The sequence below is a fragment of the Canis lupus genome, chromosome 4, assembly GCF_011100685.1.
Source record: "Canis lupus familiaris isolate Mischka breed German Shepherd chromosome 4, alternate assembly UU_Cfam_GSD_1.0, whole genome shotgun sequence".
Taxonomy (NCBI): Eukaryota; Metazoa; Chordata; class Mammalia; order Carnivora; family Canidae; genus Canis; species Canis lupus.
The window spans coordinates 53,413,813-53,438,505 of NC_049225.1; the positions used below are offsets into that span (position 1 = coordinate 53,413,813).

Sequence of the window (24,693 nt, forward strand, 5' to 3'; positions counted from 1 at the left end):
GGACCTGGCAAGGGTAGGGAAGAGGCTGTACACAGGCCTAAGATTTCTCACACAGAACACTGAGTGAACTAATTGCTTTCTGCCCTCAGAGGCAAGATCACAAGTATGCACCAATCTTAGAACAAGGTCATACAAACAGAATCCCAACAGATATTCTTAAGTAAATACTATTTTACATAAATATATACACAACACTCCCCATTACACAGTCTTACTGATTCAGCAAGAATTGTTCAATGAGAACCCTGTAGATGTTACTGGCGTGGAGTCCTTTCCTTGCTCCGTACTGTGTGTGGGTGTATGTGCAATCATTAAGTGGTCCATGTGGTTAAAGCATGCATCAGGTCTATGTGTAGTGGAAGAAAACTGGAACTGCATTCCCACTTCTTAATATTCTTCTTTTCTTTTTTCTTTTTTAAAAGATGTAATTTATTTATTCACGAGAGACACACAGAGAGAAACAGAGACACAGGCAGAGGGAGAAGCAGGCTCCATGCAGGGAATCCGATATGGAACTCGATCCCTGTATCCTGGGATCATGACCTGAGCCAAAGGCAGACGCTCAACCGCTGAGCCACCCAGGCATCCCAATATCCTGATTTTCTGATCTAAGTAAGTCTTCTGGGACTTATAAAATGGTCTGGCCCTACTCTTGCTACCAATGGATGGCTTTCCAAAGATGATGAGACAGCTATAAAAGTGTGAAACCCAAGCAGCCCCAAAAAAACAGGACTTTTGTATTTCTGCATTGCTAAAATGTTACACTCCACCTTATGGTATATTTGAATCCAGATCCCTTTAGAAATCAATTTTTCTGGCAGGGCTCATCTCTGGACATGGGGGCCGGGAGGGAGGACCTTCTGGACTTCATATTCAAAAAGGCCTCACATATAGACTTGGGCTCTATTTCTAAATGAGGCTACATACCTCCTCATAGGTACACAAAGACTAGAAGCTATCATTCCACTTGAATTTTTAAAATATACCATGAAGTTTACAACTTCGCTTTGATCTTTCTTCATTTAAAAAAAAAATGTATTGGGGGCCTCAAATAATGGAAGTGGCTGGGCCTTCTTTCAACCTTGAAAAGGCGTGTGTGTGTGTGTGTGTGTGTGTGTGTGTGTGTCTTTTTATGTGTATTTGTCCTCTAGTGAACATTTCATAACTGGATTGGATGTAACATGCTCAATTAATCAGGAAATACATTTTTATCACCAACACCACTATTGGTTATAATTTGATCTCTATAAAGAACTGGCCAACCAGGCAGATTGAGTGTGAACTGGCTCATGACTGGAGGGAAACAAAGATGTGCAGTCAACACATCTGCTTTGCATGTTTGTGCTTTGTTTATCATAAAACAGGTGATAATGATAAGGATGTGTAAGAAGAACAGTGTTAATGATAGTGCCGTAGAGAGTGCGAACAAAAGCCATGACTTTTGAGCAAAAGCTAGATGTAAATTAAACCCTGAATGTGTTCAGAGTTGAGGATTTATAGCTATACATTTACAGCATTTAGAAAGACCTTTGGTGTTGAAATTCCTGCAAGAATAATTTTATCATTTCAAGTGTGAAACTCCCCGGTCACTGATTCCAACTCTTCGCACTGAAGCAATTGCTTTATAATAGTTTTTGCTGATGTGATCATTTTATTATGGAACAGAGTGTATGTTACAAAATACATGAAGCTTATATAATGCAACATTTACTAACACACAGTACACAAATCACTTGTGGCTCAGAAGGTGTTTGCAGATAACATGAAGACAAACATTTTAATTTCAATAGTTGTTTATTTCTTTTAATGTGTACTTTTGATTTAGGACAAATTTTCCAACTTGCCATTGATGGTAGTGATGCACAGCTTTTTTTAAGTGCAAACTAAAAAGTGAATCAACTTATAGAAAAATATTGAATAAGTCAGCAGTAGTCTGCTTAGGATAAGGCAAAAATTGTGAAAGTGGTCTGCAAATGACCCCTCTGGAAACAATGGGCTATGTAATGAAAAGAAAGAAGATGTAGACTTTGGGTTGAGTTTCTGATAGTGAGTTTCTGATAGTGATGATGGCCACACTGAGCCATCCTGGAGACCAGTGCCACACACATGTAACTGCTGCCTGATGCCCCAGGAGCGTGCTTTTTCACGTGACACTAATTGGCCCACACAGGAATGAAACCATGACCCTTCTCTCATTAGCCACATGCTCAGACCAGCTGAGCTAGCTCGCTCTGGGTCACTGGGGTCCCATGTAGGAAATTACCATTCCAGTGCCCTGTGGTCCTCTTGTAACCCCAACTAATGAATGTCCCGTGGAGCCTAACGTCATTCCTGAGGGAGCATACTGCTCTCCCAGCAGTGGAGAAGTTGATGATATTCTGAAGTTTTAACCCAGGGAAAGTCAAATAAGAAAGCACAGAGAACTCAAGAAGCCTGAGAACAATCTTTCAAACACCTGTGTGCTAACAACAACAAAAAAAAGGATGACAACAGCGTTCTGCTCTCTCCATTTGTTTGTCAGCCCTGGTCTCAGGACATGGAATGCAAGCACAGGGAAGTGAAGAATGTTAAGCATCACACAGCAAGCTCATCACAGTGTAAATGACATTAAGTGCTTGCGGTCTGGGCCAAGCACTTTCTCTCACTAACCCTAGGAGGTAGGTAGTATCATCTCTAGTTTAGAGATCAGGAAATTGAGGCTCAGAAGTAACTAGTGCAAGAGTCTATGACAGCGAGCTCATCCCAGGATTGCTGTATTCTGGAAGTTAACACATTCTCAAGTTGAAAGGAAATTCTACAAGATGGGCAGGCAGCTTGCCAAACCTTTCTGCTTGTGACCCCTTTTAGGTCTCAGGAGAAACACTGTAAGCCTTCAAGTAATCTTAATTTTTCTGTAGCTTTAGCACCATCCATAGTTTAGCCCTGACAAGAGTTTTTTAATAAGATGATAGTCAAGGCCAAGAGAAGGCATTCTTCCCAAGTTGTGGAAACATTGGAAGGAAAGAGATGGCAGACTTTTTAATGCATATTGAAGAGCTGGTAAAGACCAGTAAGTCACTTCAGCTGCTTTTTTTTTTAACAGAGCTCTTGGATCGCTACCCTAGAAAGGGTCTAACTTACTGGTGGATGATATACCTGCTGGTGCTCACTTGGCAGCCACTACTCCCAGAGCCACAGCGGACCTGCTGCCCTGGGGGTGCCCACCAGCCTCATCCTCTTTGGAAGCCACAAAGCCCTGTGCCCCTCTTCACTTCCAACTAAAGAACATTATGAATCAGAAAGGACTAGAGACACTTGAAGTAGATAACCAAACCATATTTTAACTCAGCCCTCTGGTTTCTGATTAATTGGAGGGGATGATTCAGCTTTGTCAGTGTCCTGGTCAATGCCTGAGGTATAACTGGCTAATAATAAACTTGGGAGTCAGACAGACCTAGATGGTATTCCAAATTTTCCATCGATTAGCAGAGAGATGTTGGCAAGTTACTGTTTTTTTGGTTTTTACCACTGCCCACCCACCCCTTCTGCCCCTAGAGTCCACCCTAAAACAACAGACTTTACTGTGTCTATTATAAATTTTTCTTTGACTAAGGAGCATATTTGCTTGGTCTTGGAGTGGAGACTCAATTCTGGTCATGGAATCATAAGACGGATGCAACCTTTCTTACAAGCAGGCTCTCGGGCATCAACACTGATGGAATTGAATTGTTTCCCAAAGTGAGACAACTGGTAAGAAATAGGGGCATTGAGACAGTTTCCCTGGGATAATCCTTAGTCACCAGCTGGAAGAGGCTGGGTAGAGTTGACCGTATTCTGAGAGGAAACAAGGAACCCCATGATGTGAGAACAGTGATAGACTCCTTGAAATGGGATGCCAGGCAATCTCTCTGTTTAACACTCTTCTCTAAGCACATTCAGTGGCTGATTGCCATCAGTCAGGTTTCGTAGGCTTCAAATTAGGCAAATTCAATATTGGGAGGAAACATTTATACTGCCACTTAGGTTGATTATAGCTCATTTCTCCTTGATTATCTCAGTTCAGACTGGTGAGCATTTAACAATGAATTGTAGCAGTGACTGGAGATCAGATCCAAAGACTCAAGTTCTTCTGGGGCCTCAGGTAAGCAGTTCTCTTCAACCCACTGCCACCTAGTGGCAACTGAGCATACTGAAGAGCGCTTCACTGATACTCCGGAAACAATGTGGTGGGGCAATAAACTTTTTTGTCCTTGCCACTAGAATCCAGGAAACTTAGGGAAAGATAATAAATATATCTCATTCCACTGGCCTCCATACCCTTCCCAATATTTAATGGTCACTGCACATTTTAAACGTCAAACTGACTCTTCTGCCTTTATTTTGATTAATGAGGATATTCTCATTTAATCAGAAGTCTGAGATACAAAACAAACAAGGGGAAGAAATGGAGCATCGGGTCTTGTCTCCCTTCCACAAGAACCTGTGTGTAGTGGTTAGAAGTTTCTTGTACGTTGGCTAAGCCAGTTCAATATATTCTTTGAAAGCAGGGAATTGACAGTTAACTTGATGTTTCCTTCTCTAAGCATCAGTGTGATTTTTGCCTACCTTACCCAGGTGACTCAGTTCTGGAAGCACACAGAGATCAAGTAACCAACGTGGCAAATCTTGGGGCAGTTCAACTTCCTGTACATGCATAGAGGGAAGCTGGTGACAAATTCAAATATTTCTGGAACCATGTGAGGATCAATTAGTCAAATGTGGTCAAACCCTCAGCGGTAGTGGAGTGAAGGGTGATCTCTGCAGGTCATGAAGAAAGGGGGTTAATGCCAATGAACTATTAGGTAGAATAAATTCACAGGGCAATTACCATGGCTTGGAGCTTTAAAGAGACAATTCACATTGTGGCCAAGTTCCTTTTCTAAGCATGACCTTCTAATAAATTTGGAAGAAAAAAGGCACCTCAAGGAGAGTTGATGCAGTCATGTGCTTTGGTAAAGAAAAGGCACAAGGTTACAACAATGAGATGGCAAAAGGCTTGAGATGCATTAACTTTTTAGGTCAGTGTCGTCACTTGGTAATAGACTCCCCTTCCTCCTCCCCTCCACCACCCTCAAAATCAGCAGAGACAAAGCAGTCAGTACATTAATACAATCGTATTTATTAGTTTCCAGACTCCCATAAGACACGTACCTAAAGCAGAACACTGCAAACTGACATTACTAGCAGCAATCCTCCCTAAACATGAAGAATTTAGTGAACTTCATAATTAGGAGTAATTTCAAGACAAGATTATAAGTTATGGTTTTTCTTTTAGCAGCTGGTATATGAATAGTGAAAGTATAAATACAGAGAGTAATCCAGGTTTAGCCTCATCTAAAAAAAACATTAATAAGTCACGGTGCAGAGGAGTATCCCCAGGGTTACCAAACAGAAGGCTAATGTCTTTAGATGTCAGTATGAAATAAGAAAATCACTTTTCAAGACATCGCTTACTATCTGTGTTACTGTCAGGACAACAGAAAAAGAACCGGACAGCTGCCCTAGAACCTAGCTCACATATGATTCAGTCAGATAATCATTAAATAATACCCCCTTAAAATTGTTTAGACATTTCTCCCCCACAGCTCTAAAAACATAACATCAGACATAACATCAGACATTTGCTCCAAAGGATTAAAAATCAAAAGCAATTGCGATGTATTGGGAATAGCTTTTATAGCCTTCCTGAGGGACGGTTGCCATCTTTTCAGAGAGTGTTTTTAAAGCAGCACTAACTCTGGTAGCTTATCAAACTACTTTTTATTCTAAATAAATAAAAGACCAACTGAAGGTCTCAGGTGTACTTACTTCTTTTCCCCTAGATCTCTGAACCATCCAAAGCCATTCCTTGACAGATAGCTTTCATTTTTATTAGAGGAGTGCAAGACAACTTACAAACATTTGAAAAATACTCAAAACACTGAGAGTAAAAAAGGCGCAACCCTTCCTTAGAGCCCAGGAACCTATGACAGGAACCCCATAGGCTTATCTAAAATCCATCAACTCAATTTGCCAGAAAGTAGTGACAGACCACCCACCTTTGCAACATAGGCCCAGATGAGACTTTCTTGCTTTATAACCACTAAGAAAAGCATCTGGGAGTTACTGTCTGGGAAAACAGGCTGATGAATAGAAAAAGGGTTAACTGTAGTCTGTATCTGGCACAGGAAAAGAAAAATTAAAACAGTTGCTAAACCATTTTGTTTATACTGTGATACTCTTATGTGAACCTTGGCCTTCCCATAGTAACCATTTCATTAATAAAAAATACATAAAAGATGGGAAAGCTTTGGGGCAGCACCAGTGACAGCTAGCTGTCTGAATAATTTTAATTTTTCCTAAAGGCAAAGATTAGAGAAAATTTACAAAATTGATTCTACTTCATGATTTTGCCCATGTCAGCAGCTACAGGGATAATGCAAATAGAAATACAAAACCCCTTAGCATCAAGTTAGGGTACTATTTTTCTCTCAAGGGGTAAGTGGTATACCTAGATTTCTGTACAGCTTCTGAGGGTTAAAGACAGCTCATAGTTCATGCCTTGACAATTTCTAAAGGTACTCCCAGCCTATATTACCACGAGGATAGATGACGCCCCTCCTGACCCACTAACAACTCAGAGCAAGGATTCTCATGCACCTAGACTTTAATGTGAATGGCTTCTAGGCTTTCTGATTTGATAAGCACCCTGAACAGAGAGCAAGGAACTGACTGGTCTAAAGCCACCTGCCTTAGACACTGGTAATGCTGGCTAACCATCTCACAAATGGCCCACCATCATAAGATGGTCTCTGAAAGGAAGCATAAACTGCTTCCTGAGTACCAGAACAAATAACCTAAAGTGGAAGTTCTCCTGGTGGTAGCAGCCACAGAATCACCTCTGTGTACCAAGAATGGCACATGAAATCATGGGTGTGAAAACACATCTCTGTTGCTCAATGCCTTGTTATCATCTAACCCAAAGCTGGCTGCTCCTGAGACCTCAACAAGTGCACAGGTACTTGTTGTGTATGTCCCATGAACTGTCTCAGAAACAGATTCCCATGTCTAGTGATTACTTTGAAGAACCCAAATTGGATGTTCAAAAATATGTACTATGCCTACCAAACTGCCCTGAGCCCAAATCCCTGGAGAATACTAGAAATAAGTTTTGTTGCATTTCAGTTTTGTAAGACTCCCCTCAGGGGGCCTCCAGAACTCTACCGTTGTAGCTGTTACTTTCCTTTTCTCTTTCTTTCCTCTGAGGAAGACTTCAGTTATTTTCATAGCAACTTATTATAATGTCCTAGGTAATGACATATTCAGAGCAGCACATAGGTTATTAGGACCAATTTTTTCTCCCTTTTGAAAAATTTCTAGAATAATAAAGAAAAGGCAATAATTTAAAAAATTGACTTCCCTAAAAAACAATTGTCATACTTTGTACAAAATAGCATATTTACTAAATAGTATTTATCCTAGAATTACTGTCCAGACCAAACCATAAACGGGGGTATATGGGCATATTATAAACTGATCACATGGATTTAAAATACTTTTCAGAGCCAGAATTATTAAATTGGACAGAAAAGTAGTAAGCCAATCATTATCTGGACATATGAAAATTATATATAAACATGAAAATTATATATAAACATGAAAATGCAGCATGTGTTTAAAATAAATCACATTACATTTAGTCAGGCACTAAAATGAATGGAAACTGATAGATTCCTTTTGATACCAAACTTTTACTTTATTGGGAAAACCTGGTATCTATTGCAGCTTCTAGCTGAGGGACAGAAGCGCAGACAGATGAAGACATCTAACAGGAAAGACAGTAAAGAGGTAGAGGCAGGGGTGCCTGATGATTAAAGATGATAACTATTAATTGGAACTGAGATTTTAGACATACTACTTAGAAGAGAATTTAGAGTAGCAGATTCCAAAGATAATTTGCATACTTTGTAACATGGAACCTCTCTAAATGTTTATTGTATGTGAGATGGCTCTAAAGAGTAATATTTAAAATGCATTTTAAAATAAAAACTAGTAAACAGAACAAAACATCTCCCATAATTCCCCTTTGGGGATGTGTCATTTTTAGATGTGCATTCTCCCTTTGGTACTACCATATAAACCCACTGAAAAGTTCAGGGGAATTCTTTCTGATGATGATCAGAAAAAGGCTGGGATGTGGGGGAAGCAGCAAAGAAATATTACTCTTCTTTTATTGAGGATATTCTTCTGAGAACTTCCATTGTCCTTTAGGAGAAAGGAATGGATTATGGAAAATAGTTCCTGAAGATATCACTGCCTTCTGAGGACAAGTTCATAATTATGACACCTATGGAGATGACCTTCATAGGTAGCACCTACCTTGTTCATAAGACATAGAACTCTTACCAAGCTATGAAATATAGTTAGTAAAAGCTATTCATGGCACTTAAATATGTTTAGAGACTTTAAAATGCCTTCCTAAATTTCTGACTCGGTGCCCCGGTGAGGTAGGTGTCTGATGGGAAAAACTGAGGCACAGAGGGGTTAAGTCTGCTCTCCTTTCATTGCATGATGAGCCAGGACCCAGCTAGCAAAAGGACCAGGTGTCCTAACTCCCTTAAATGTTATTCATCCTGATTCTCAGAAGGCTTACCTAAGTTACACAAAAGATACAGCAGGGGAATTTTTTTTTTTCAAACATTTTAACTAGTTACCTATTTCTCATTCTCCTTTGAACATAAGTTATCTAAAATCAAACCAAATATAAACTAATAAAACAAAAAAAATAAATATTGCCTAACAGTCTGTGTCAAGATGTAGCCTATTCTGTACTGGTGATTGAAAAAGTATATATGATTCAAGTAGAAGTATTAGAGGGTGCTACAGTGTTCCCATTACTCAAGCCAGGCTGTGAGTAAAGTGTCCCTTATGGATGCCACCCACTGTACTTTGTAAGAGCCTCTCTGGCGTGACATGAGGGAATAAAACTACCATTCCTGTTTCATGGAAAAATCATTCTGAAAGTTGGTCTACACAGGCCAGCCCTGCCTGGAAAGGGAACTCTCAACTATGTGATGCATACATATTACTGAATTCATGGAGAACTCTTTGAAACCAGATAAGAAGGTCACAGTCACCTGCCATAAAGCTCACGGGACAGTTCACACTACATACAGAAGGGCAATACACTGGGTACATGCACTAGCACCATGCCACAGAAGTGAAAGAAAAGGACAAGAAGCCACCTCATGAGTATCTTCTAGTCCCACCTGGCATGCCATTCTCAGAAGCTACCTCTGGTAAGTGGGGAAGATTGATGAAGTTCTGTTATCCCTTTAAATAATAAGGAGAGGGATAAAAACAGAATGTTCACTGCTGGCTGCTTTGAGCATAGCAGCTATTCAAATTCTACCCTTACATAAGTTGGTGGCTTTCTTAGTTTTACAGATAGTCAAAGATAATAAATTACATTTTTGGATCAAGAGAGAATGATATAGAGCAAAATTCGAAGGTCAGTTACAAGTTGTGGGCACAGGACTACAGGGAAATTTATATTGCTACTCTTAGAATCAAATTCATGAGTACTCAGGGCACTAGCTTTTAGAAATGAAATCTTTTTTTTTTTTTTTTTTTTTTGAGGTGTTTTTTCCTCCCATCCTTATAGTGTCTGTGGGGTGAATTTAATTCATACCATGACCCTCCCTAATTCAAATGAAGATTTGATATTTGGTTTGAGTATCTCTAAAGTTGACCATGACACCAAATAAGATCCATGTTTCCTCTGTACAGCTTTTGACTTGATATTAGCAAAAATACCCACCCTCCTGAGGCCTGTGTCCCCTTGAGGAAGCTCATCTTCCAGAGGGCCCAAGCCTGGCTCTATGCTCTGCACATGCAGGACCAGAGGGAATCATAGTTTCACTGGGATACTAGGATACAGCATAGCAGCAATTCATGCATTTTATTTATAGAAACCAAAGCTCCAGTGAGGCCAAGTTGGTCACTGTGCAAGATGAACCAGCAGAACATTCTCACCTCGAATGAATATCTGATTTATGTGTCGAGTGAATACCTGCTGGTAATCCACTTTGGGCTTTCGCTTTTTTTTACGGGGCTGGCCCCTGGAAAGGGTGGTAGCCCTGGAAAAGGTACCTCCTGCACTTGACCCTTCTGTCCGTGTAGTCCTCCCTGACATCTCTGACCTGGACTCCTCCCTTGCAGATGCCTGCAGGGAAGAAGGGACAGAGCGGGAACGCCTGCGTGAGCCCCGGTCAGTATCTCCTCTTCCCCACACTGAAGCCACCTTCCAAGTAGATGTCTGGGAATATCTGGACAGAGTGGAGTCTTCAACTGCAGACTTAGAATCTGCTTCCTTTTTGGAAGAATCTTGAAGTTTTAGGCGATCGAACAGCTATAAGGAAAGCAATGATAAATATCAGCCTTCTCTTTAGCCTCCAATATCCCTCTTTCGATATATAGAAAAAACACCAGATTGCTCCTTGCTGTGTAATTTTTTAAAAGTTAGTAATGGATCTTCTTCTATGGGTAGCTATAATTCAGATAAATATGACAAGAGAAAAGTCACCTGCTTTTCTCTGTGGTATAAAATAGAAAGACTTTTAAGGCTTAAAGAGGTAACTTATTGCTCAAATACTATGCTGGTCAAAAGCATAGATTCATTTGTGATTAGCTGAATGCATGAGAAGTGAGACTAATGAAGATCTTGGTCCAGGCATGCACGGTGGACAGCAATCGAGCTTTCCCACTAAGAAAACCTGGTCACCAGCCTCAGTGACCTCAATTCCTAAGCTTGAAAGCATGATGGGCACTCAAGAAGTGAGGAGAAATAGCCTACCCTAGTGAGAGTCAATGAAGAATCCCGCTCATACGCTTTGCCTAGAACAGGTTTTCGGTAGGTCTCATCCACATCAGTAAGTGCCTAGAGAAATAGCCCAAAGGGGGAAAAAATTAGGCATAATTAAAAATATTATTTTTACAGCTTCCAGGGAAATTTTAAAAAGCAGAGTAAACACCTCATTTAGCAGAACCAAACAAGTGACTCTGCTCTTATGTACAAAAACATGGTAATACCAGGCACCCTCTGAGTGATTTCCAAGCTGCTACCACCATGTAAGATGTTTTATCTATTTACAAATGCATGGTAGAGGTTCTTAAATTTCAATATGCATAAATATCTAGGAAATTTATTAAAATATAAATCCAAGGCTACTTCCTAGATATGCTGATTTAGTAGGTCTGGATAAAGCCTAGGAACTGTTATAACCAGAAACTCCATGATTGTGTTGTAGGATGCCCCTGGGCCGCACTTTGAGAAGCACTATTCTACTGCTTCCTTTCCTTCCTCAATTTCTAGGTCTTATGACAGCAATGAACAGGTACTAACCAGGGTTACACAGAATTGTTGGTGAATTTTTGTCTCTGAGAGAACAACCTTGTAGGACAGCTATTTAGGATCAAATGAAATCAAGTATGAGAAATCATTCTGAAAAGTGTAACTCATCCTACAAATATAAGCTGACAGTATTATTATTATGACCATCATATCAAAGACGTTCTCTTAAATCCTTTTCCTTCAAAGGTAAAATTATAACAATAAAGTACTTTTTCTTACATTTTAGATATAAGAAAAATGGGCCTCAGAAAAACTACTTTGCCTAGAGTAACACAACTACCAAGCGGTAAAGCTAGTATTCAAATCCAGGTCTTCTGATCCCACAGTGGTTAAAAACATGGTCTTAGGAGTCAGAAAGACCTGAGATAAAGTTCTAGAACTTCCACTTACTAACAGTGTGACCTGGGGCAATCAATCATTCAATATCTTCAGCCTCAAGTTCTTCATTTGTAAAATGGAATAGTAATAAACCTCACTCATTAATATATGTAAACCCTTGGTACACTATCCAGCAAATGTTAAGTGCTCATTACATGTCAGCAACTACTATACTCATCTAGGAGAATGCATGGATCAAGATAAAACGCAGGAAAAAGAAAAGTTGGAGATGGAAGACTCTATGAAAAAGAAATGCCAGAAAGCCTGGTGGTTCCTATTTTAACTGCCTCATAGTGTAGTTGTGCTATAATGTATCTCTTCACTCCTACTATGTCTAGTAAACAGACAGTAAACCTCTAGGAGAGTGGGGGCACATTTCCTTTATAAGGAAATACCATGGAAAGTGCCTTGCTTATTAGTATGCCTGCTTCCCCTCTATCTTTACCTATCTTCCCAAAACTGTAGATTGAAAGTTCCTTTCTGAAATTTCTGTTCTTAACACTGTGGTAAAGAAACGGCCAAAGTGGGAAATCAATAAATATTTTGAAATGAATGAAAGAAAGGTCAGTAGGAAACTGACATAAAACTACTAAATAAATAATTATTCCTTAAGGCTGGGTTTCTTAATCATAGCACTAATGACATTTTCAACCAGATAATTCTTTGTTGTTGGGGGGCTGTCTTGTGTACTATAGGATGTGCAGCAGCTCCTCTGGCCTCTAACCCATTAGATACCAGTAATGTCCCTCCCACACCACAGTTGTGACAATTAAAAAAAATGTCCCCAGACATTGTCATATGTCTCTAGGAGGAAGAGACGAGCAAAACTACACTGGTTGAAAGCCAATGCCTAAAGAAAAGAAGAAGTTAAAATAACCCCAGACTGCAAAAATTCTAGTTCTGCGAAGTTATTCTATTGGTTTTCCTAAATTAGGATACTCAGGTCATTTGGACATAAAAAAGTTTTAATCCCTAGGAGGTTCTCCAGGCCCTTGAGAAAGGCTTAATTACCATATTCCAGAACTTGTCAAATGCGACGAGGAAGCCTGTACAGACGCCCCGAAGACCCTTGAAAGTGCGGATGTGAACATTCACCTTCACTCCCTCTCGGATACAACGATGGAGTTCACCCAGAGGGCTGCCTTCATGTACTGAAACAAGGCAAAAACAGCGAGCATAGCATGAACATTTGCTCTCATTCCCAGAATTAACAATCAAGACCACCCAACCATCTCCAGCAACATCAAGCAACATGGTGCAGTGGCAACCTCACTATGGAAACAGGAAGGCCCAATGGGCAACAGAACTGGTACAGGCAACATATCCTGAAATAAGGCAAGGTTCTGCCAAGATAGATAGAAAGCATACAGTTGTCTATCACCCAAAGGTTTCACTACTTGTGTATTCTGTGTTCTGTGTTCTATGATGCCATTGATTCTAAGATGCACCATTATTTTAAAATGTTTTGGTGGTAGTGGTGGGGGAACCTTACATTAAATGTACACATCAGCAGCAAAATTCTTCTTAGTTCTGTGACTGGTTAAGACAGCTTTTAAAAAGATAATTCTGGACAGCCCTGGTGGCGCAGTGGTTTGGCGCCGCCTGCAGCCTGGGGTGTGATCCTGGGGTCCCAGGATCGAGTCCCACATCAGGCTCCCTGCATGGAGCCTGCTTCTCTCCCTCTGCCTGTGTCTCTGCCTCTTTCTCTCGGTGTCTATGAATAAATAAATAAAAAATCTTAAAAAAAAAAAAGATAATTCTCCTGAACCATATATCTAGCTTGACTCTTACAGGGAAAAAAAAAAAAAAAAAAAAAGGAAAAACAAGCCAAAATTTCATTCATATGTTTATTTATTTATCAATCACATGTTTAAACAAATCCTGTAGCACATCTGTGCTTAAACATACGCAGTCCTCTAACAGAGAACAGACTTTTAGCCCCTATCTGAAGATACTCCATGCTAAGCTCTCTGGAGCCACTAGTGTTCCAGCGTACATCATCTTTACACTAGGAGGAAGATACCTGGGTGCATTCCAAGCCTGGTTGATACAGAGGCACCTGCTAGGCATTAGGCTCCTATGAGACTGCTGATAAGCATCACATAAAGAGTACAACGATTCATGGGAAGAATGCTGGGACTATAAATTGCAGCCTTTACTATGATGGATTCTTTTTTTCAGAGCTTGGGAACAGAGATGAATTTCATTTTTATTACTTCACATTAACTTAGCCTTCACAATTTGATGGCTATACCATATAAAACCTCCCAAAAGAAAACTACATGTATACACACACACTCTTACACTCTCACTCACACATATACAGTCTCGGTCTTTCTCACTTTTAAAAGGCAAAATTCTCTGGAGATTGATTATTGCCATCAAGAGTAAACACACACAAAAAATCTGTTTTGTTTCCAGTGACATGACAGTAAACAATAGTCCTGCACTTCAGTTTGGATAACTAAGCAGGTTACCCATGACCTCCTTATCCCTCACTCATGGATCAGCTTATAAATGATGGCATTGATAAATTAACAAAAGAAAATACTCTTAAAGGAACTAAATTAGCAGATGAGAAGTAGGAGCTTATGTCAGATTGAAGATTCAACAAGGAGGCACAGTAGAAGGCAGTGTGCAGAAACAGAGGTCTTGGAAAAGAACAGGAGAACCTTGGTCTGACCTTCATCATCTACTCTTCTTCTAGCAATATCGGTATTTTTAAATTCTTTGAATGTCTGAGTAACTTTTTCTTCACAAGTCTGAGCTTCCTTATTCATAAAATGAGGTTAGACTAGTTATCTTCTAGATTCATTTCAGGAATAAGTCTCTGTAATTTAAGTTCTTAGAAACTGATCACACTGCCTGGATCAGTTTCTCTGCCTATATGTATTCACCGCTTCCTCCCACTCCCATAGGTGTTTCCACAAGCAGCGGAAAGACCATTCTTTTTCTAATTTGTAAAAACAAAAAACAAAACAAAACAGAAAAAAACCCCAGAGGTACTACATCCCCCCACTCCACCGCCCCGAACCCCCAAATCAGAAAGAAAACACAAGCACACATCTAACAGTTTCTTACTCTGGTTAAACAAATGATAAACTCAGGTCTTTTAACTCTCGTATCTGCACTTTTCCCTTGATTTTTTTTTCTTCCAAAGATTTAATAAGGTGTAATTCCTGGGAGCACTTCACTCCCTTGTGTGATCAAAAATACAACACTAGCACCGTCTGTCACAGCAAACTGCCAAGGCAAAGATGAGCTCCACATTCTGAATCAGAATACACATTCTGCATCTCTTTCCAGCAGTCTGTGTAACAAACTCCAAATGGCTATAGGAGCCAGTCTTCTGAAATTTAATACAACACAAAAACATATGCCTTATCTTTGATGACAGTTATTCTTCGGGATCTCCTTCTCCCCCCAACCTTCTAAAGCCAGGTCATTCTTAACTCCATTCTTCTCCCTACTTGTGGTAACACTAAGCTCAGACAATAGATCCTCAGTAACTTCAGACGTGCTCTTTTCTTTCTCTTTCCCCAACCAATAATACAGTCCAGAGCCTGATCAGATGATTGGTTTACCACAACAGTCTTCCAGTTCCCCTCACTCACATCACCCCTGACACCAACATTATCACCAAGTTTAAATTTATGCATGTTATTTCATTTAATCCTCACAACTTTAATACACAGGTGCTATTATTTTGCCCCACTTCACAGATGAGGAAAATGAAGGCTCAGAAATATTTGTTTAAATAATGTCTCAGGGTTACTTACCTAGTAAACAGCTGAGCCAACACCCAGTACAGGCAGGTTATATATACATCCTGACCTTGAGCTTTTAATTATGACAGTCTAAAACAATAACCACAACAACAACCTATAATGATCACAGTGACACTTAACTGAGAATTTTTCTGTGTTCTACTGTTTTAAAAGCTCTGAATGGGTTAACTAATTTAAATCTAACAACTCTAGGTAGATACTATTACAGATGAGGAAACTGAGGCCCCAAAGAGTTTAAGTGACTTGCCTACGGTGAAACAGCTAGAAAGTGGAGGAGCCAGTGTTCAAAATTTAAAAAGCCAGCAGCCAAACCTTTGAATCTGTGGTCTATACCCCCCTAAATATTTTACTACTACTAGAAATTAAGTCATTAGTGACACTGCCCTAAAAGTGCTTTTGCTTAACAATATACACGTGGTCCCCACTATCTATCATAACAAAGACAAAATCTTTGGTCTTCAAAGTGTTTTAACAAATCCTTCTCTGGACCTAAATTCAGTTCTCATTGCTCCAGATACACCCTCTGCCTCACCTATGTGGCACCCTCCACCCACCAAAAGAAGCAAGCAAAGAAAAATGAGAATGAACTCCCCTCTTCCCTTACTTGAGATTAGCATAATGGCCCTGGCACACAGGCACTGGAGTTGGACAAACCCAGCAGTAAGTCTTAGTTGCAAAAAAAAAAAAAAAAAAAAAAGGTCTCAGTTGCAAACTAGCTATGTGATCCTGGGCAAGTAGTTAAGCTCAAGGAACCTCATTTATAAAGTTGTATCTATGGGTAAAATAAGATATAATGCATCTAAAGGGCTTAGCAAAGTGCACAGCACTTACTAGCTAAATAACAGTTGCCCTAATTAGCAACAATAAAATTGTCTCCTGATCTAAAAAGGGGCATGAGAGAACTTTTTGGGGTGATGGATTTGTTCCGTAACTTGATTGCTGTGGTCATTTCACAGCTATACATTTGCCAAAACTCACTTAAAAAGGGTGAATTTTGTTATGTGTAGATTATACCCCCAATAGCCTTTTTTTTTTTTTTTTAAGATTTAATTTATTTATGAGAGAGCAGGCTCCATGCAGGAAGCCCGATGTGGGACTCCATCCAGGGTCTCCAGGATCAGGCCCTGGGCTGAAGGTAGTGCTAAACCTCTGAGCCACCTGGGCTGCCCAAAAGCCTAACTTTTAAATAATTACTGTTATCCTCAACCATGCCCTTCCTTAAATTAACTTTGAGACCTGAAGCCAATCTCTTCTAGGAACTCTTTCTGAATGACTTTCATCTCCACCCTTGTTTCTGTACTTGTCTTTCTTCTTTTTAAAAATAAAAAAATATTTTATTTATTTTAGAGAGAGAGATTATACTGGAACAGGGGGAGGGCAGAGGGAGGCAAGCTGACTCCCTGCTGAGTGGGGAGCCCAAGGCCCAGCTTAGGCTCAATGTCACAAGCCTGAGATGAAGACCTGGGCCGAAACCAAGAGTCGGATGCTCAACCTACGGAGCCACCCAGACACTGCCGTACTCTTCCTGTTTTCGGAAGTTTATCAATTCTCTGTGATGTCTACCCGTCATCATCATGTACAGTCCACTGTGTCCAGTGCCTGTGGCACAGTCTGAGATCTTGATGCCACCATATCCTTAATCACGACAAATCAAGAGCTGCTTTCCGTGCTCCGTCGTACCAACGAAGCACAGTGCTTCATGGGCAAAGCCAAAACCGTTCGCTACATAAAATAAGTTTTTCCCTTGACAATCTCAGTAGCGAAGCAACAACTGGCAAAATGGAAATAAATGTTACGGTGTGAGACTTGGAGTGCACTTCCGAGATCCGACGGCGGCAAAAAAAAAAAAAAAAAAAACAACCACGTCCACACAGAATGAGGAGCCCCCACTGTTCTGAGGGCACCAGGGTGCTCCGTCCGTGCCCCCGCTGGGCCAGCCGCTGCGGCACCGAGTCACAGCGAGGGACGTCGCCGGGACACAGCCGACCCGCAGCTGCTCTAGGCGCACTTCTGGGGATGTCACGAGATCCTCCCCGGCTTAGCGCGCGACCCTCCGGTCTGGCGGCGGCGATTCAATCCGGTTCGGTTCGGCTGGGAGGATGCGGAGGCTGCGGGCGGCCAACTGGCCACGGCGCTCACCGGCAGAGGTCGGGAGGGCTCCGCCAAGGGGCAGGAGGCGTGAGCCGCCCCGCGCTGCTTCCGCTGCCTCGGAGCGAGACCCGGCCGCCGCCGACACGGGGGGGCGGGGCGGGGCAGCCTCCGAGGGCCGCCCGCGTCCCTGGCGCCGTCACAACTCCGACGGGCCTGCGCACACGGTGCTCCCGCAGGCGTCCCGGCGCTCGCGGCCCCGGCGGGCGAGCAAGGGCTGTGCGGACGGCGCGGCCTCCCCGAGCCTCCCCGCGTAGCCGGGGGCCGTCAGCGCTCCGGGGTCGGGGTCGGGGTCGCCACACGGCGCCGCGCTCCACCCCGACGGGCACAGGCGGGCTCCCGAAGGCCGGCCGCCCCCCGGCTCGGGCCCCTCCCGGCCTCCGAGCGCTCCCGCAGACCCCGCAGCCGCCGGCTCCCCCTCGGCGGCCTCGGCCGCTCCGGCCGCTCCTGCAGCTCCGGCCCCACGGCTCGCGCCGACGGCGGACTCCGCAAGGCCCCGCCCCGCCCCCGGGACCCCGGCCCCGCCCCCGGGACCCCCGCCCCTCCCCGCCCCCCGCCCCCCCCCCGCCCCGCCCCGCCCCCGCCCCCCGCCGGACTCACGGGGCATTCGCGTGAGCACGTTGCGCGGCGCCTTCCTGCTCCGACCCGGACCCCGCCGGCGCGCCCCGGCGGCCCCGTCCCCTTCCTCCTTGGTCACCATGAGGCGACGGAGGCGCTGGATGCGCTCGGGGTCCGGGGCCGGGGCGTCCGCGCGGCGGCGGGCTCTGGCCGAGGCCCCGGCCCCGGCGGCGGCGGCGGCGGCGGCGGCGGCGACCCCCGAGCCCGCGGCCGCGCCCCGCGCCCTCCCGCGCCCGCCGCCCCGGACCCCGGTCCTGAGGAAGCTCTCGTACTCGGCCAGGTTGTTGAAGCAGGGCGCGTTGGGGTAGGGGATGGGCGGCAGGCGGGGCGCGTACAGGGCCAGCAGCGGGTCGAAGCTGTCGGAGCTGACATCCAGCCGCGGGCTGGGGGGGCGCGCGGGGCTCCCGGCGCGAGCCGACCTCGCCCCCCGCTCCCGCTCCTCCATGTTTGAAAGGCCCGCAAGCCGAGGCCGATGGGAAGGAGGAGCGGGGCCGCCAGAGGGCGGCACTGCGCAGCCGCGGCTCGGGGCTGCACTGCGCCGGCGCGGCCGCGGGGGGGCAGCCTGTGTCCGCGCTCGGCCCGCCGCCGCCTGCGCGCCCGGGGAACAGGTTCATCTGCTTGAATGCGGCGTTTCCTCATTCACATCATTATCACTTAGCGTGTTTCTTAATACTCCAGATTCCCCGGGGGTGGATCTTGGAATCGGCATTTAACCAGCCTCCCTAAGCGTTTCCCTGCTTTCGAACTGCCGTGTGCGCTCCCAGCCGGAGCGGGTGGGAAGAGGCTGGAAGAGGGCAGTCGGTGGCCCCATAAGCCTTCAGGCCCGGGCTCGGATTAGTTAGCTTCTGTGGATCTTTACATTCTCACCTGGAATAGGATAGGAATAGCACCTAACCCACAGAATTCTCCAAAGTATGAAGCGGTATTGCGCAGAGCGCATGTAAATGCCCTATGCTAGCTAGCTAGTGTTGGTTAAGTAGACCGTCAAACTCTGAAGGAGGGATGGACCCCAATCCCCCATTTCCTACGCTTCATGCAAAATAACTTGCACTAATACCAGAGAGACCTTATTAAGGAAAGTTCATTGTATTCCTGATTTTTCAAGCACTGCCTGGGCAATTTCCTTGGAAATTAGGATCCAGCTCTTAGAATGATGGAAGATTTACAAGACCTGGTTGTACCACTTGTTATTTTATGACTTGTTTAACAAGATAGTTGTGCTTTTTTTTCCCCCCCTTAAGATTTTATTTGAGAGAGAGAGAGAGAGAGAGAGAGAACAAGCAGTGGGGAGGGGCAGAGCGTGGGAGGGAGGGAGAGAGAATGAAAGCAGATTCCTTGCTGAGCCAGGAGCCCAATGTGGGGCTTGATCCCAGGACGGGGAGATCATGACTTGAGCCCAAGGCAGATGCTCCACCAATTTAAGCCACCCAGGTGTCCCCGTTTTTGCTATTTGATATTAAAATCAGTCCATAGAGAAGGCCAGCTATTACTCCCATCAGCACAGCCAAGATGTTTCCAGTTACCCAAAAGCCACACAAATCACTTTCCTGCCACCACTCTCCTGAACTATCACAACTAGTGTTAATTACACACTAGCTGTCTTTCTATTTCAACAGAATTTCTTTAAGCTTTGGAAAGCCCAAGAGAATGCTATTCTCTACCTTAGAGAGCAAGATGAAAATATGTAACTATAAAGAAAGAATACAGGCTACAAAAGAAAAGCCATCAAAGTGAGTTCCTAAGAACATTATGGGTTTAGTTATGGCAGGACTATTAAACTATATTCCTTTGTACAAAACTTCCCACCCAAACAAAAAACAAAGCTGCAAACTGCTGCCAATTCAAGGAGTAAATGCTTGTCCCCCTATCTTATGACAAAATTGAGCCTTTGTACTATCACATAGCACCCACAGAAAGCACATTTCTTTGGATGTTTTGTTCTGAAAGTCTGTACCCTAATGCCTATATTTAAATATATCTATATAATAGAGGTCTATGTAGATACAATTTATCTATATAAATTTTGATATAAAATGCTATACATTTACTTACCATTAAGTAAATGACTTACATTTGCCAGTCAGGAGCTATGTTACCCTATTGCCTCATTTGGCCTATCACAGCATACCCAGTGCCTTGTCACCCAAAGTGCCACCTATCATTCATCATAGGCATTAAAAACCTTTCTGTTTTTTTTTATTTAATTTATTTATTTTTTTTTTTTTGATAGTCACAGAGAGAGAGAGAGAGAGGCAGAGACACAGGCAGAGGGAGAAGCAGGCTCCATGCACCGGGAGCCCGACATGGGATTCGATCCCGGGTCTCCAGGATCGCGCCCTGGGCCAAAGGCAGGCGCCAAACCGCTGCGCCACCCAGGGATCCCCCTTTTTGATTAAAAAAATCAGATTAGCAAACCTCCTATCTTCATACGGAGAGAAGAGGAAGCTGGAATAGCACCGAAAACAAGCATTCCAAGTAAATTTTTGTACAAAGACTATGAACCACTGCTGTGATGATGGTACATTCATCCTGGCTTACGTAAAGACACACATATACAAAAGTTGGATTCATATACTGTATTTGTATGAGAAAAATAAATGAAAAATTAGGCCAAGGGAGTTGAAGCCTTTATTTTTTTCTCAGAGATTTTATCAATTACCAAACATGCATCAAATCTCCTCTAGTGAGAACAGGAAGGGGAAGAAATGATTCCAACAGATGAGGTATCAATTAGTGAAGAAGGAGACCAGCCATTGCCTTTAAAAATACATTTTCTCTGTGGCTGTAAATTCTGTAATGCAAGACCAGGCACTAAAACATAGGCTGCCTCCTAATTCTTAATAGAGCCAAATAATCCTCCTGTGAAATATGAAAGGAGGACAACGGGCAATGTGAGTTCTCTCACCACGTACCCTCACTTCTGGGGCCAGCAACTAGGCCACATTGCAGTTACTGCTGCTGCTCTCTGCTGCTCCTCCCCTCATCTCCATTGGCCCACCAGCAGGTGGAACTGTTAGGAGTCCTCTGACACCTGCCATTTGTGACCCCAAGGGAAGTGCTGACCACTCTGCTCTCTAACTCAGATGTCAGTGTTCCAATTCCATAGAGGCTACCTGAGAATCCTTTTTAGAAAATCCAACAGGAAGGTGACTTTTACAACTGAAGTGTTTAGAGGACACAGAGTCCATGTTTTATCTTCCTTGTTCATTTTCAGTTTCTTTTTCTCATATATACATATAATTCTCTTTCTTCTTAGAAAAAGTAAGTGGCTTTGGAAATATCCTTGGCGAGACAATGATCCTGTTGACAGCTCCACAAAATCAATCTATGGAATGTTTACACAAGGACATCCAAATTACTAATTTGTTCAGCCAAAGTTGCCAACTTGGGAGACTGGCACAAAATCCTGATTCTCCCTGCAATTCCTGAATTCAGAGGCATCGTGTAACCACCAACTCATTATTTATCTCAAGGTCAAAGTACAAGGGTAGGAAAGGTGAGATTTTCAAGGTTAGTAGATTTTGTAGTTAAGAACAGGTGGTTGAGAGTAAAGTTTGGGTTCATCCATCATAGGTGGAAAAAGCTTGACAAGTTTTTATAAGACTTATGCCACAATCTAAAAATGATTCATCCTGCAAGGCATAAAATACTTCTTGCTTTATAAAAATAGAACCACGATTAAAAAAAAAATGCACTTCTACCGAAGGAACCATGTTCCAACACTGTAAAAAAAATGTTCTACTTAAAGCAGAACACGATAACCACCCCTATCCATCCCTTCTTTCCCTGTTTCCTTTCCAACCTGATATATGTCACTCCTGGCACACTGCTGTTGGTAGTAGGGATTGTAGGGCACCTAAGGCCAGGAGACTTAGGGGGTCTTGCATGGATAAGCCTGCCAGGGCTAAAAAGCAAAGGATCAGCTGTCTTCATCTAGGATCTCTGGATGTTCCTTCCAAAAAGCATCCCCGATTATATCGCAATATAAAGGCACTGGCTTAGTCCTGGTCCGGGTCACTGCCATCTTTTTCCCTTGCATTTCTTCTGGCAGTTTAACTTCTTTTGTTGTGACTTCACCCACCTACAGGTAAAAGTTAAAATATTGACATTGTTAACTGGGTTTGGGAGAGAAGAGGGGGATATGCAGGAAGTTTACTTTTGACTTTATATACTTCTGGGTGATATATATTTATCAGGTAGTTATACAGATACACACATTATCTCAACATATATGAATCTGTTAACAATTAAAAACTTAAAAAGTTATGTTGCTATATTCTGAAAGGAGATCTTAGAAATAAAGGAGTGAGTCCATGTTCCCTATTAGCAGTAACTATAGAATTAGAAGTATTTCTGCTCTCTCATCTGCATTTGCAAGTATCCAAGCCTGTGCTAAAGAGCAAATGTGCTTTAAAAATACTAATAAGCTGAAGTTGCCAGTGGAATGACTAATTCTTAAGACACCACTTAACACCTGAAAACATTCATTAAAAAGAAAAACTACTTTACATGGAAGGAGGTAAATTTAGAGAAATTATGCTCAGAAACTGGTACAGAGAGAAAATATTGGTGGAATTAAGAATTTAGGTAAATGTACAGACTTATTACTTAATATTAAGGGAATAAGCATGCATATCTGGGGAATCTCCAGAATATTCTGCAAGTGACAGAACCGGCGTATACAATATCTTCTACTGCCTCATCTAATAGTCATCATGGGATGGATGGACTATTTAACGATATTATCCAGTGCGGAAGAAATGTCCTATGAACGCAAAAATCCTTCTATCTGTGGCGTACCCCTTTATAGGGTTTTATTTGATTTGGGGAGCTTGGGACACAAAAGGATAAGTGTACTGACTCTAAAATCTGTGGTTCCACTTAGGAAATTCTAGACCACAAAGATCGCTAACAGACTGATCAAATTAGCACGGACTGGCAAGCAGCACCTAAAATAACGTACAGCACTTCATTTTTTAGAAGACCCGATTCATGTTAGTGTGTGGGATCACACTGCACGCGTGCGGTGGGCAGGGCAGGGCCTAGGATGTGCACAAGCTGGTCTTTGTGGCCTCCTTCCCCTTAGACAACAGCACTACCTTCTGCCATATCAACACGGTCCCCTTCCTGTACATCAGCGGCTCATTGTTATAGTTGATGTTGAACTCGGAAAACAAAATCTCATTCTTGTCTGCTGCAAGAGTTCCCTGAGAAAATAGAAAGATATAAAAAGATTTTTACGCTTGTTCTCTGCCCCCATACTACCTATCCATTCCACCCACCACCTAAATTTCCACAAACAAATCAGAAAGTGGAAGGGTTTTATCAAACTTCTTATAGATACTAATGAATTTGCATTGGAAGAGCAGTTTAAATCTTACTGAAATGCAAGTATCCCTGGGTGGCTCAGCAGTTTAGCGCCTGCCTTCGACCCAGGGCATGATCCCGGAGCCCTGGGATCGAGTCCCATGTCGGGCTCCCTGCATGGAGACTGCTTCTCCCTCTGCCTGTGTCTGCCTCTCTCTCTCTCTATGTCTCTCATGAATAAAAAATCTTTTTTAAAAAAAATCTTACTGAAATGCATAAATTCGAAAAATTGTCTACTGTAGCAAACAAATGGTTTCAGAAGTCACAACTGTGATAGGGTGGCAGGGACTAGCAGTAAGAGTACCTGTCCTGTATTATATACATTATGTATGTATGTATGTTATCTGATACGACCCTCATTTTACTATCTCCATTTGAGAGAACGGAACTCTGAAGCTTAGAAAGATTACATAAACTGCCTAAGGCTAAAGACTGCTTTTAGGGGATCCCTGGGTGGCTCAACGGTTTAGCACTGCCTTCAGCCCAGGGTGTGGTCCTGGAGACGGGATCAAGTCCCACATCAAGCTCCCTGCAGGGAGCCTGCTTCTCCCTCTGCCTGTGTCTCTGCCTCTCTCTGTGTCTCTCATGAATAAATTAATAGAATCAATAAATAAATAAAGACTGCTTTTATTCTTCTAAGAAAAATCAAAATCTAAACTCAGCTCTTCCAAACTCTGGATAAATCTAACAGTATTCCTATTAATGGTATTTGTAAATCCTTATCATCATTGTTAATGACCACCATTTATCGTGTAATTACAATGTACCAGGCATTGTGGTAGGAGCCGTTACAACATATCACATAATTTCGGAGTTAGTCATCCTACAAATAGTACTGTCATCTAATGATGAAAGTTAGTGGGTTTTTTTTAAAGATTTTATTTATTTATTCATGAGAGACATGGAGAGAGGCAGAGACATGGGCAGAGGGAAAACCAGGCTCCCTATAAGGGAGCCTGATGCAGGACTCGATCCCAGGTTCCC

General features: G+C 42.8%; 2 protein-coding genes across 11 annotated transcripts in view; both read right to left on the reverse strand.

The window, feature by feature from the left end:
• Window positions 1-5,117: 5,117 nt before the first annotated feature.
• LSM11 (LSM11, U7 small nuclear RNA associated) lies at window positions 5,118-18,787 on the reverse strand. Its single transcript, XM_038534901.1, has 4 exons — window positions 18,325-18,787; window positions 12,800-12,939; window positions 10,853-10,936; window positions 5,118-10,408 (listed from the first exon to the last, which is right to left on the reverse strand). The coding sequence occupies exons 1-4, from the start codon at window positions 18,785-18,787 to the stop codon at window positions 9,998-10,000; spliced, it is 1,098 nt and encodes a 365-aa protein (XP_038390829.1). The 3' UTR covers window positions 5,118-9,997.
• Window positions 18,788-20,903: 2,116 nt separating this feature from the next.
• The window catches only part of THG1L (tRNA-histidine guanylyltransferase 1 like), a 39,106-nt gene continuing 35,316 nt past the window's right edge, over window positions 20,904-24,693 (reverse strand). For all 10 annotated transcript variants that reach the window (XM_038534908.1, XM_038534907.1, XM_038534909.1 and 7 more), the window contains 2 exons: window positions 23,442-23,549; window positions 20,904-22,423 (listed from right to left, as the gene is read on the reverse strand). In XM_038534908.1, the coding sequence (XP_038390836.1) occupies window positions 22,262-22,423; window positions 23,442-23,549 (270 nt within the window). In that variant the 3' untranslated portion in view covers window positions 20,904-22,261. The remainder of the gene's footprint in view (window positions 22,424-23,441; window positions 23,550-24,693) is intronic.